The sequence below is a fragment of the Girardinichthys multiradiatus genome, chromosome X (genome assembly GCF_021462225.1).
Source record: "Girardinichthys multiradiatus isolate DD_20200921_A chromosome X, DD_fGirMul_XY1, whole genome shotgun sequence".
Classification (NCBI taxonomy): Eukaryota; Metazoa; Chordata; class Actinopteri; order Cyprinodontiformes; family Goodeidae; genus Girardinichthys; species Girardinichthys multiradiatus.
Window position 1 is genome coordinate 13,031,292 of NC_061817.1, and position 14,170 is coordinate 13,045,461.

At 40.1% G+C, this 14,170-nt stretch overlaps 1 protein-coding gene across 1 annotated transcript in view; it reads left to right on the plus strand.

The window, feature by feature from the left end:
* The window catches only part of LOC124863357 (growth factor receptor-bound protein 2), a 42,874-nt gene that overhangs the window by 4,751 nt on the left and 23,953 nt on the right, over positions 1 to 14,170 (plus strand). Inside the window, exon 2 of the mRNA XM_047357703.1 lies at positions 6,227 to 6,472. Coding sequence (XP_047213659.1) covers positions 6,395 to 6,472 — 78 coding nt within the window. The 5' untranslated portion in view covers positions 6,227 to 6,394. The remainder of the gene's footprint in view (positions 1 to 6,226; positions 6,473 to 14,170) is intronic.

The window sequence follows — 14,170 nt, forward strand, 5'->3', positions numbered from 1 at the left end:
TGTTCACCTGTACTCACACTTGTGTGTACGCGAGTGATACAGAGGACAACATTGTAAAGGCAGAAACAACCTAGTTTTGTGATAACGAGATCATTTTATTTCATTAAAGGACAGAGTTTAGACCTGTTTAATGTAGCAAAGGTAAATTAATTCTGTTGTGATCTATGTTATTTAGAAAATAAATTCGATATAATTGTTAAATCGGGTGGGGGGAAGGAGGGTGTCAGAGGGGTTCATTGAAGGGGCAGGGAGCAGCTCCAGTATAAGGGGAAGAACTGCAGTTTAAATAACCCTTTAGCATAAGTACCATTAGTAAAATCAGTCCTTGTGTGTTTTTACCATTGAGTTTGTTGACCCATATCTTAACTGAGGTACCGCAATCCAGCATATTCCATGACAGATGGAACTGGACCCTTCAAAAGAGTGAAACAGAACAACTTTGCAATAGTTTCAGCTTTCTGTTATTATCTGATATCTGACTCCCTGTTGTGGGAGCCCGAATAATAATCCAACATAAACATAAACAAAATATAGTTTTTCTAGAAACCATCCAGTTCTAGTCACTAGCTGGTTTCATCTTCCTTCTACATATTTTTGCAGTTATTTCCATTACAACTGAGCACCATCTCAATGTAGGCTGGATTGTCAATAGCACGGCACGCAGTCCAAAAAAGTAACGTGATGTGATTTGTAGTGACATAAACACAACAACAATGGAGGACCTGCTGCCTAAAAAGCATGTAGAGCTGTGCCGAACCGCAGCGAGTATGGACTATTGGAAAAGGGGCATTCATTTCCACACCAGGCTGTGTTTATTTTCTGACTGCACGTTTAGGGGCCTTTTTAAGCCATCTGACTGGCAGTGTGTAGCAACAGGTGGGGGGTTGCAGCGTTTCCTCTAGGATTTTTAAAAAAAATCATGGTGGGGGGGCACATCGTGCTGTTCAAAACGTATCTGAAACATTATGCATTAAGGTAAAAGTTATATTAATTAACTACATTATAGTCATTCAAATGCAACATATGTCTGCTCCAAGTTCCTTGGAGCCCGAAGAAAGCATGCGCGAGAGGTACATTGGTTGACCCGGCCGGAGCAAGACTGACCAGAATGGAACAGAAAATTGGACTTGTTCCATAATTTGATGGAGAACAGCAGAGAGCGGATCTGTCGACGGTGACGTTCGGAGTAGTCACGGAGAATGTGGAACCGTTCTCATTAATTATCATAACAGAGTTGCTCCGTCGGTCGGAATGGAGGATGTGGAATTCTTTCGCCTCCCTCTACGAACAACTACAGGAAGGAGCCGGCGCTGTTGGTTTTTCAAAATAAAGTAATTTTTAAGGTTTCATGATATTTAAATTTCAAGCTCGCTGATTATGTTTAGTATAAGTGCGTAAATAAAAAAATTACATAAGGCATGTATTTTTTAAAAAAAAGGCTGTCTGTATAAGGCAGAAATTACAGGTCCTTCTCAAAATATTAGCATATTGTGATAAAGTTAATTATTTTCCATAATGTCATGATGAAAATTTAACATTCATATATTTTAGATTCATTGCACACTAACTGAAATATTTCAGGTCTTTTATTGTCTTAATACGGATGATTTTGGCATACAGCTCATGAAAACCCAAAATTCCTATCTCACAAAATTAGCATATCATTAAAAGGGTCTCTAAACGAGCTATGAACCTAATCATCTGAATCAACGAGTTAACTCTAAACACCTGCAAAAGATTCCTGAGGCCTTTAAAACTCCCAGCCTGGTTCATCACTCAAAACCCCAATCATGGGTAAGACTGCCGACCTGACTGCTGTCCAGAAGGCCACTATTGACACCCTCAAGCAAGAGGGTAAGACACAGAAAGACATTTCTGAACGAATAGGCTGTTCCCAGAGTGCTGTATCAAGGCACCTCAGTGGGAAGTCTGTGGGAAGGAAAAGTGTGGCAGAAAACGCTGCACAACGAGAAGAGGTGACCGGACCCTGAGGAAGATTGTGGAGAAGGGCCGATTCCAGACCTTGGGGGACCTGCGGAAGCAGTGGACTGAGTCTGGAGTAGAAACAACCAGAGCCACCGTGCACAGGCGTGTGCAGGAAATGGGCTAATGGGCTACAGGTGCTGCATTCCCCAGGTCAAGCCACTTTTGAACCAGAAACAGCGGCAGAAGCGCCTGACCTGGGCTACAGAGAAGCAGCACTGGACTGTTGCTCAGTGGTCCAAAGTACTTTTTTCGGATGAAAGCAAATTCTGCATGTCATTCGGAAATCAAGGTGCCAGAGTCTGGAGGAAGACTGGGGAGAAGGAAATGCCAAAATGCCAGAAGTCCAGTTTCAAGTTCCCACAGTCAGTGATGGTCTGGGGTGCCGTGTCAGCTGCTGGTGTTGGTCCACTGTGTTTTATCAAGGGCAGGGTCAATGCAGCTAGCTATCAGGAGATTTTGGAGCACTTCATGCTTCCATCTGCTGAAAAGCTTTATGGAGATGCCGATTTCATTTTTCAGCACGACCTGGCACCTGCTCACAGTGCCAAAACCACTGGTAAATGGTTTACTGACCATGGTATCACTGTGCTCAATTGGCCTGCCAACTCTCCTGACCTGAACCCCATAGAGAATCTGTGGGATATTGTGAAGAGAACGTTGAGAGACTCAAGACCCAACACTCTGGATGAGCTAAAGGCCGCTATCGAAGCATCCTGGGCCTCCATAAGACCTCAGCAGTGCCACAGGCTGATTGCCTCCATGCCACGCCGCATTGAAGCAGTCATTTCTGCAAAAGGATTCCCGACCAAGTATTGAGTGCATAACTGTACATGATTATTTGAAGGTTGACGTTTTTTGTATTAAAAACACTTTTCTTTTATTGGTCGGATGAAATATGCTAATTTTGTGAGATAGGAATTTTGGGTTTTCATGAGCTGTATGCCAAAATCATCCATATTAAGACAATAAAATACCTGAAATATTTCAGTTAGGGTCCAATGAATCTAAAATATATGAATGTTAAATTTTCATCATGGCATTATGGAAAATAATGAACTTTATCACAATATGCTAATATTTTGAGAAGGACCTGTATATTTCAATTCTTAAAGAACTCCCATGTATAAAACGATGATAACCCATTTTCTGATGCATAACTTCTCATCTTCAGTTTCCGTCTTTCCTTTTGAACAAAGAAGTTATTGTTCTCTGCTTTTTGGTCAAGTTTTAATTTCATTTAAATAAAAAATTTGACAGTTCGGTTGTTTTCGCGCTTTTTATTTAAAAGTCTGTGGATGCTTAGTGATTTATTGTTCATCCTGTCCTAATGCAAGCAGCGTTTTTTTTTTATGTCTTTGCACCACCTGTGTAAAATCTCCCAGTCCATTAAATCGAACGCACCGATCTCCTTGGCAACCACTCTGTTTTGGAGGTAAGCGCGCATGCTCTCTCGTGTAGTGTATGTAAAATCTCTGGTCATAAGTGGTGTTTTCGAGCTTTACTGTGTTGTAATTCAGTAAAATAACATGAAATACAACTAGTTAGTCCCCCTTTGCTTTTAACTGGGGTATTTAGCAGCGAGCAGACAGACCTTAAACGTAGCGGTGCTCGTTTTAAAGGCTGGCCGTTCACTAAAGCCTCGAGCTCCGAGGGGAGAGAAGCAAAGCAAGAGCATTGAGGCTCCATCTTAGCAGAACAGTTCAGAAACTATTTGGAATGAGGGGAAATATAGCTATATTTATGTTTTAGACGGCCTATTAGTAGTGGATCTGATCTTTGTGTGCTCGTGAATTTTTGCAGCCGTAACTGGTTCTGGATGACAGCAGACAGCCATTCTTCCCTCTTCCCGGTACTGCGTACCGGCACAGAATCTTTTAGTGGTACGCAGTACCGGACCGTACCGGCTCACTTTCACTCCTGCCTATACTTCATACAGCAGGAAAAAATTTCTGGACTTTTTCTGGTGTCTCATTTCAATTATAAAGACACATTTCCACTACCGGTTCCTGAACATTTTCTCTCTGAACCATCACTTCCTAGGACCTTCTTATCTATCTAGGCTGGGTCTTTTTGTGTGTTTTCATTGTGCTCTTTTCATGTAGATTACCCCCCCTGACTCAGCTGGTCCTTCTGTACGGCGTTATATTTGTGCCACTGACTTGAGTGCGCAGTGAGACTTATGTGAGCCCATATTATCTATGTTAACAAACAATAATTTGTGGTACGTGCGTTTAATTTTCACACAAGTGACGCACGCTCAAGACGTTTTCCGGCACTCACTCATCTTTGATGCTCCTGCTCCACCTGCTCTGTGGTCACAACTTGACAGTTTATGTAAATAAACCACACCAGCCAATCACAGACAGTTTTTTTTTATTTTTTTATCTGGTCAGAGTATTCCTTGCATATGCTACATTCGGTTGGATAAAAAACAACCAATTACAACCAGCAAAACAAAATCTGTTGAACTCTACATAATCATGAGTCATTGGTCAATGAAGTGTCACAGTGAAATGATACTGGTCCATGTCAATTGTAAACACCCCAAATCGAGTTAAGAGTTTAACTTAACTAAACTAAACTAAGATGCACTGGCCTGAAGGCTTTTACTGTTACGCTTTGACTTGATGTTGACAGACAGCATCTTGCTGAAGTGGGAAAATCCAAAAAATAACAGAAAGGAAAGGAGGCTGATCTGGAGCTAAAATCTTGGATTGCCCCTGTCCCAGAAGAGGTCTCCAAAACCCGTTAAAATTATCGTAATACAGATATCTGAGCGCAGCTTTATGATTCGAAAGAACATGGTGCCAAAAAAAAAAAAAAACAGGTCTCATTGTGTCTTTTGCAGTCCCAATTGGATCTGCTTCTGATCAGAATATAATAAAGGACAACTAAAAACACTGTGAACTGAGGATTGCAGTCAGAATTCAGTTCATTTAGCCGATGGCTTGTCGTATATTATTGAAGATGAGGTGGGTGCATTCAAATTTTTTTGCGGTTGCTATGACCGTATATTTGGGAAAACGATCTTTCTGTGTCGGTCATTTGGTTGCCTAATTGCATATTTTCTGGAGAGCCTGTCTGTGTGACTTTTTTTTCTTTGTTTTAGTGCAGCTGTGTGTTAATGACATGTTCTTCATTATGCGTGTTATGATTTTACCTTTTTAACCTGAGTTTCAAGAAAGGTTGCTAATTGGGCCAGGTTTTATTGAGGTGAGCGGGCTTTACACTGCGTTTGGGCTGGCAACCCTGGTTATGAGAGCAGAGGGAGAGCCGAGCGTGAGCACAGAGTTCAGAGTTGAGCGTGTGCCAGAACATGTATTGAACAGCGTGTGTGAGATTTAAACTCACGCCACAAATTGTTGATTCATACAGATATATGCCGTCTGCCACATAGAAAGGATAAAAGGAAAGCTGGCATTACAGTCGGCTATCTAAGACATCATTTATCACAGTTTTAAAGGGGTTAAGCCCTGAAGGTGAATTAAAGTCACTCTTATCTATGAAGTTAATTACCACTAATTAAAGCTTGCTACATGTGTTTTAGTAACAGTAACAACTCGCTGCGGTTGAGTTTCTGCTTCATTCAAACCAAAAATTGGAGATTGATCAACAATTCTGGGCAGCTGTGATAGACTCATATGTATCTTTCAATAAAGGCTTTGATGAGAGCAATACTTTTTTCCTTCTCCTTGGATTGCTGAAAGCTGAGGTCTTTGATTAATTATTACCAATAAGGGTGGTAGATTTTATCAGTGCATTTTAATGGAAACTGTTAAACGCTGTGATATGCAGCGTGGATGGCTTGGTTTAAATGTTGTAATACAACTCTACCCCGTAACTTAAAGTTAACACCAACTATGCACTGTAGAGGAGTAGAAAGGAGATAACGTATTTAAAAATGTTGGGGATATCAATCCACTGGGAAATGTTTGGCCTCCTCCAATCACAAAGCTCCCCCTTTAGTCCTTGGTCCTTATAAAAAGTTGTACCAGCCTACTGTCTGCTTTGGCCCTGGTTTCGGCAGGGGCAGAAAAACTACCCCAGAAAACTACCTTTGTTTCTGAAAAGATTCCTGTAGGGGAATCACACCTTAAGTTTAGTGGTTTGGAAAGTTACTTTATTTTTTTTGTTTGTCCAGTATTAATCAAGCATTTGCTTATTATTTCCTAACTATAACTGTCTATGCTGCCGTTGTAAAAATTACTAGTTTAAGTGTCCTATTCTTCCTTGTTTGCAGGTACTGTACTGTGACCTTTATGTAAGGTCCAAGCCCTAAAGGAACGGGTCATAGACGGGAGGAGAGACTCGGAGAAAGGCTTTTGACCACGGAAGGCAGGATAAAGTGTCGATTTCATTATAGAAGAATAACTACAGCTGAGTTGTTTTGCAGTGAGTCACCAAGACCATGGAGGCCATCGCCAAATACGACTTTAAAGCTACTGCCGATGATGAGCTTAGTTTCAAACGTGGGGAAGTCCTCAAGGTAAGCATCAGCTGCTTATCAGTTAATGTAAAGACCTATAGATGTCATTCAAGTCTGTGAAGCATTGGCGATGATTCACCTGGCTTTGTGTTAGATGGAAAGGGACAAATACCAGCAATGATATTCTAGGGGAATCTATAAAGTCACATTTAATGGAAAAATGGTTTTGTTTAGGTACTTTCTCCCTTCTCATTGTGCTACTCACTCTGACTGCACACAAAACCAGAAGGAAACTGCATTTCAAGGGTAGATACTGTTTTTTATTAAACGAAAACAATCATTAACTATTAGCAATCATTAAAAAGAAATGATGCACATTGTACTAGTGAAGGCAAATTGAAACTATTAAAGAAACTATTAAACAAAGAGTTTTTTTTTTGTTTTTGTTTTTTGGATCATTAGGCGGATTTTACTCAAAGCTTTAAGCTTTCTGGTTGCCTAAAAAAAATATATATTTTTTTTTAGTCATGATGCCTAAATGTTTGTGCTTCCTGTAATTTTTCTGCACCGAACCTCTCCATCTGATTTAAATACTGCGTCCTCTTGCTGAGCATCACTGTAATAGATAGGATGGTGGGAAGATATGCAGGAAAGGTCTCGGCAGGTTGGGACTCGAACCCAGGACATCTGCGTCAAGGTCTGAGGCCTCGGTACATGGGCTGCACATTCTGCTGCACCACGAGCCGGCCCCAGTAAAATACATTTTTCACTGTCAATACCATCTTTAAGGATTCTAGTTTCTGTTCTTAGTTTTAAGGTTTTTCAAAAAAAAAATTTCTGGGGAATTGACTGTAGTCCAAAAATGGATCTAAAAATTGCTAATATTAAGTTACCCATTGATCAAATTTGGCTACCTTACAAAGAACACATGTAAAAAGCCACTAAGTTTTGTAGATTTTTTTAATTTAATCTGTTTATTCTTTATCTTAAAGGCGACATATTATGCTTTTAAATCCTTCCTTTTTAACATTTAAATCATTCAGTCATGGTCTATATAAAGTGGAACTGCGATGCTTTGGTCTGAACTCCTTGTTATTGTAGTTCCGCAGGCCCCTCTTTTACCCCTGTTCTGAGGTGCGTCTTTGGTGCTGTCTCTTTAAATGCTGTTGAGGCACTTCACACCTGGCGCCATCCAGGTCAAAGATCACTCTACTTTGACCCGCTGCCATTGTTGAAGTTTGATAACAATTATCTAGCGCTACAGAAACGGCAAAAACAATGCAAAACTGTTAATGTAATACTATTTAAAACACGAGTAAAGTTCTGTCCTCAAGGAGCTACAAGCAGCACACAGCCCTAACACAAGCAGAAGGAACGATGCTGCTGCTATCAAAACAACGGCCAGGACGTCATATCAACACACATAATAAATTCATGTCTAAAATAAAGTTTGTTGTCATATTTGCATTATTTGCAGCTTACCGCTTTGCTGCTTGTGTCGTTTCCATAGACACAAGGAACTGACCCCTTAATCACATTAAGTCTTTCAGCAAATCCTTCCTGATACTGGCGAAGGTTGCTGAAGAACACATCCTTGAAGTGGGGGGGGAATGGGAATTTCTCCCCTGATGTGAGTAGATTTCCATGAAAAATAAAATGTAACCAGGCTCTTTGAAGAGGTTCTGATCCTGGGGGACGGTGTAATGACTGGTGTGGGTTAATACACCCGACAACAGAACATTTAGATTTTTCCGCTTGCTGCTTTATCATCCTTCAACTTGAACTACAAGGATACTTTGAGAGAAGAAAATGGCGGATTTGCTGGATTGGTAAGCTGGAAATCCTTGACCATCTTTAGAAGTTCCACAGAAAATACTGTGATGTAATACAGAACGAAAATGGAAAAATCTGAGCAGACTGATCAAATATGACTCAAAAAGCATCTAAATATATCATCGCAGGATCTGAAGTGACTAAATTCAAATTTTCTAGGCTTTCAGAGACTCCCAATAAACAAAAAATGTGTTTAACAGCAATGTCCCCCATTAACAATAAATTCCTTCTTAAGGCAACATTGGCTTTACATTCACATAGGAGGACTTGGTACATTATTGTGGTTTCACAGAAAATCATATGCATCATATACGACAATGTTAGATTTAAAATATTTTTATGTAACACTGGATGTTGAGGATTACTTCACTGTTCTATCAGCGACGTGTATTGGAAAGACTTCTTATCTGAGCTGGAAGCCTAATAACACACAGAAAGTCAGCTTAGGAGATGCTGAGCTAAATAGGAGTTCTGTTTGCCTAGTGAAGAGGAAATGTTCTTGTCCTCTTCCTCCAGTTTTAACAAGGGTCTGTTTTGTTCTAAATTTGCCATTTTATTTTTGCAACCCAAGAACTTAACAGGAAATATCCTATTTTTTTTTTTTTTTTACAGTATCGGACAGCAAGGAAAGGGTGCATCACTTGGTTGTTTAAGTAAATGTCACCGGTGATTAGCAAGGTTTAGGTCATGAATCAACAAATGTGTGGTCTTGAAATGCTTGGGGACAACTAAATTAGACCTATTTGTTTTACTTATTGTTTATAGAAGACAGCCAGATATTACTGCGTGTTGGAAAAAGAAATCCCTGACACTTTTTTTTTTTGCACGTTCTCATGTCACAGCTATGTGTAGAGATTCACAGTTTCTTTAGTAGGATGAGTGAAGACGTTTTAGAACCGCTCTGCTTTTTCTATTCTGAAGAAATAATGAGGGCTACTTTAACTCCTCTCATCTGCAGTCAGTGTGGACCTGACTGAGCTCTGATAAGACATAAGCAGCTATACGCCCTAAAAACACAGGGATTCTGATGCCAGTGAAATATCCATTTTCCATAGTGATGAGAACAAAAGGTAATGTGTATTGACTAAGTAATGGGTTTAATTCTATTAAAATTAACTTACTTTTTTTAGCATTTTAAGTTTCTGGGTCTTTTTTTACACTAAATGAATTTACTTCCAGATCATTTTAAGAAATGGTATTCCTATAATGTCATCCTTTCTCTCTTTCATATATGGACACACCTTTTCAGCCCAATTGGATAGCTTGAATATATAATGCAGTGGGAAGAACAAATATTTTATACACTGCTGATTTTGCAGGTTTTCCCACTTGCAAAGCATGTTGAAGTCTTCAATTTATTTCTATCTATAGGTAATGTTCAACTGTGAGTGACAAAATCTAAAACAAAAATCCAGAAAATCACATTGTGTGTAAAGTGACATAAATGTTTGATCACCTACCAACCAGTATGAATCCCAGCTCTCACAGACCTGTTAGTTCTTCTCCACTCATCACTTGTATTAACTGCACCTGTTTGAACTCGTTATCTGTCTAAAAGACACCTGTCCACACACTCAATCAAACAAACTCCAACTTCTCCACCATAGCCAAGACCAGAAAGCTGTGTGAGGACATCGGGGATCAAATAGTAGAGCTGCACAAGGCTGGGATGGGCTACAGGAAAATAGCCAAGCAGGTTGGTGAGAAGGCAACAACTGTTGATGCAATTATAAGAAAATGGAAGAAGTTCAAGATGAGGGTCAATCTCCCTCGGTCTAAGAGCTCCATGCAAGATCTCACCCCACGAGGTGAGATCAATGATCATGAGGAAGGTGAGGGATCAGCCCAGAACTACACGGCAGGACCTAGTCAATGACCTGAAGAGAGCTGGGATCACAGTCTCAAAGAAGACCATTAGTAACACACTACACCGCCATGGATTCAATGCCTGCAGCGCACGCAAGGTCCCCTGCTCAAGCCAGCGCATGTTCAGGCCCGTCTGAAGTTGGCCAATGATGAATCATCTGGATGATCCAGAGGAGGAATGGGAGAAGGTCATGTGGTCTGATGAGACAAAATGGAGCTTTTTGGTCTGAACTCCACTCGCCGTGTTTGGAGGAAGAAGAAGGATGAGTACAACCCCCGAGAACACCATCCCTGCCATGAAGCATGGAGGTGGAAACATCATTCTTTGGAGATACTTTTCTGCAAAAGGGACAGAATGACTGCACCATATTGAGGGGAGGATGGATGGAGCCATGTATCAGGAGATCTTAGCCAACAACCTCCTTCCCTCAGTAAGAGCATTGAAGATGGGTCGTGGCTGGGTCTTCAAGCATGACAATGATCCAAAGCACACAGCCATGGCAACTAAGGAGTGGCTCTGTAAGAAGCATCTCAAGGTCCTGAAGTGGTCTAGCCAGTCTCCAGACCTGAACCCAACTGAAAATCTTTGGAGGAGCTGAAAGTCCACATTGCCCAGCGACAGCCCCGAAACCTGGAGGATCTAGAGAAGACCTGTAAGGAGGAGTGGTCCAAAATCCCTGCTGCTGTGTCTGCAAACCTGGTCAAGAACTACAGGAAACATTTGATATCTGTAATCGCAATCAAATGTTTCTGTACCAAATTTTAAGTTTTGTTTTTCTGATGTATCAAATACTTTTGTCATGCAATAAAATGCAAATTCCATCACCCACAGTTGAAGATCACCTATGATAAAAATTAAAGACTTCTACTGATTTGCAAGTGGAAAAACCTGCAAAATCTGTGGTGTATCAAATACGTGTTCTCCCTACTGTATGGCATATAATTATTTCCACATTTGAAAACCTGACCAATGATATAAGTACATTCTCCAAAAAAGTTGTAGTTTTGATCAGGACAAGGAAACTCCATTATATAGAACTGACAATAACTGTGCTCCGTTGTCTTCTATACTGTTCACTAAGATGTTCAGATTCCTTCTTTATGTCAAACCATTTCCTCTGGGAGACTTTCCACAGTGTGTCCTGTGGGCCTGTCACCTGTGCTATCTGCTGATGCTAATACTAAACAGCTCTGCTTCTAATACAAAGAGTCCCTCACATAAGAGAACAAGCTCGTGTTAAGGCTTTGCATGTAAACAGAATGCTTAAATTCATTCTATCTTCAGTGTCACTCAGAGATTGTGGCTACGTTACTAACATGAGCTCTTATCTTGATGATGGTGTATAAAACTACTATTTTCCACCCAGAGTTTACACCCTTACCCTTCATTGGGGCATGATGATGTGCTATAATTCCGACCGGCTTGTGCATGTCAAGTACAGGGTCATACTTGGAGTAAGCAATGACTGCATTAATTATTCAGATTTTAGTCGTATTATGTCATCAGGTTGGCATGTGATTTGTTCTCTTAAAGCCTCTCAATGGTGTTGGAACATGTAATATGGTTTAAAGCAATGGAGAGACTTTGCCAAAATATAGCTAGAGATATGAAAAGAGGGTTCTACACTGTTTATTAAACGGTTCAATAACCTTTGTGGTGTAAGGCTGGGGTGTATAAATCCAGTCCTCGGGGGCCGGTGTCTTGCAACTGTTTGATTTGTCCCAAGTCAAATACACCTGAATCAAATGGCTCGTTTACCTCCTCAGGCTCTCATGTTGTACAGAGTCACAACCTGTTATTGTAGTTCAGGTGTGTTGACACAGAGACGCATCTGAAAGTTGCAGCAAACTGGTCCTTAAGGACTGGAGTTTGAGACCTGTGGTATAAGGTCATTGGTCACAGTATTGCATTAGATGTAAACATACCCAGAATGCTGGCCTTTGTTCTTTGGTCTTTTCTTCACCACGACATGGTAGGTTTCTTTGCTTTGCTAATAGTGCAAATGACCACTGATCCTTGTTTTTGCCTACGTTTAGATGAGAATTTGAATTTTCATTAAAGCAGGTCGATTTGCTTGTGAAAATGTGACCATCAACTGTATTCTAAGTATTAGTGGTGGGAATCTTAAGGTACCTGATCATCCGATTACTGTTCTGAAGGCACTGGCGTGAATAGAAATTGATTGTTGATGCAACATGGTGCAACCTGTCCCCCCATTGTGTCTGTGAAATATCTTCGAGCTGAGATATTTGTATCAAGAGAATACTCCGTAGCCTGGAAGCTCAGCAACTGTTGATGGTCGCAGATCTTTTACTGTAGAAGTTGCTAACTTTTCAATTAAGGTTGCCTTTTCTATGGTAGGGGGTAGCTTTGACATCGCTTGCTTGACTGTCCATTAGTTGACAGTGGCAGGTATAATCAGCTGTGTGACTTCCAACCTTAGTTACATGGCTGACATGTATCAGTCATGTTTCTGCTGACTGTTACACATCCTGCATATGGCAGGCCTCTTGTCCAACTCGTTTCCTCTTTGGTGCCCAGGGTGCTGGGTGTGTGTAAAATGTTGGTTGAACGGTTTAAAAAGAAGCTACATTCAGCGACAATATTACGCTGCAACAGTGTAATTTAACTGTCCTTTCAACCATAAACAATCATTAATTATTCATTCACAGAGCTGGACGTTACATGTTGGAGATTAAGACAAAAACAGCTCAGTCAAGGGGAGTTTACCATTTTAGTGAAAAAAAAGTTTAAAAACATTTGATGGTAAAAACCGTTGTAACCACTTTTGTCCACAACTACCACTACTAATTTTAACCCCAGTCTTTGATTGGATTGGCCCATTTCACTGTTGCCACGCAGCAAGAAAACTTCTCAGCTATGCAGACCCTTTCAGAGCATTGATGTTCTTCCTTTCATGCTTTGACATATGACATTGTTTGTCATATGTCTCTCTGCAACCAACGTTCTATTGAAAGCTTGCAGCTCCTTAGAGCCAAAGAAGACACTGTCTGATTTGATATAACACCATCTGTAGTTTGTACGTGGAGTCAAACATACAACACGATTCAGCTTTGTTCACATGGATATATTTAGGCATCATAACAGTATTGGCTATATCACTTAGCAGTTTAAGATTCACATCTGGTACACAAAGTACAAGTTTTCATCTTTGGGCATACACCCACTTTTAGAAAACAAAAATGTATGCATACAAGGCTGATCTTTTTGGGTTGATTACAGCTGTAGACTAACAAGCGTCTCACCTTTTCTGAAATAAAGGGCTCGTTTAATTTTTATTTATTTTTTACAGAGATGACGTATTATTATAAAGCGTGTGTTGTATACCCAACATATTGCATCTGCACCGTTATCTGTACATGACAGGCAGAGCTGTTGAAATGCCCTTTCTTTTTTATCGCTTCAGTCAGTTCAAGCTGACTTAATGTGAATACAGCAGGTTTCATTAGGCCGTGGTGGTAAAAACCTTTGAGCGCACCGGACTGTTAAGTTATGTAAAAAAAAAAAAAAAACTTTTTATAGCACAAATGTAAAAGTTCATGCCTTTTCTTTATTTGCATAAAGGGGACCAGCATAGCTTCACAAAGTAATTTCTCATCATGCATGGTAAATAAGGGGAAGTTTCTTGCCTTTAAGATCCTTTTTTCATTTGTTTTTTTCCATTTCTTTTTTTCTTCTTTTTTTTTTGCTGTATTGTCTGGGCTCAGTTACCAGTTGGTCTCAGGTTACAGATGTTTCCACAAGTTAGTTGATTGTGCTTATTATTTCACCATTTTATACTTTGGTTTCCATGCCGAATGGTTTAAAGGTCAGCACTGAAATATCTTAAAAAATTGTAATCTCAGAACGTTTAATCCAGACCTTTCAATACTAAGCAGAGTAAATCTAAAATGAAAATGAACAACAGATTATTCAGATGCATCCATCATGTGAAAAGCCAGATTTTTAACATCATGCCTGTAAAGGTCATAAAGAGTTGGATCAAACACTGGTTTAGTTTGCTCCTTCGCTGTTGGAGCAAGTGGATCTAGAGTAAC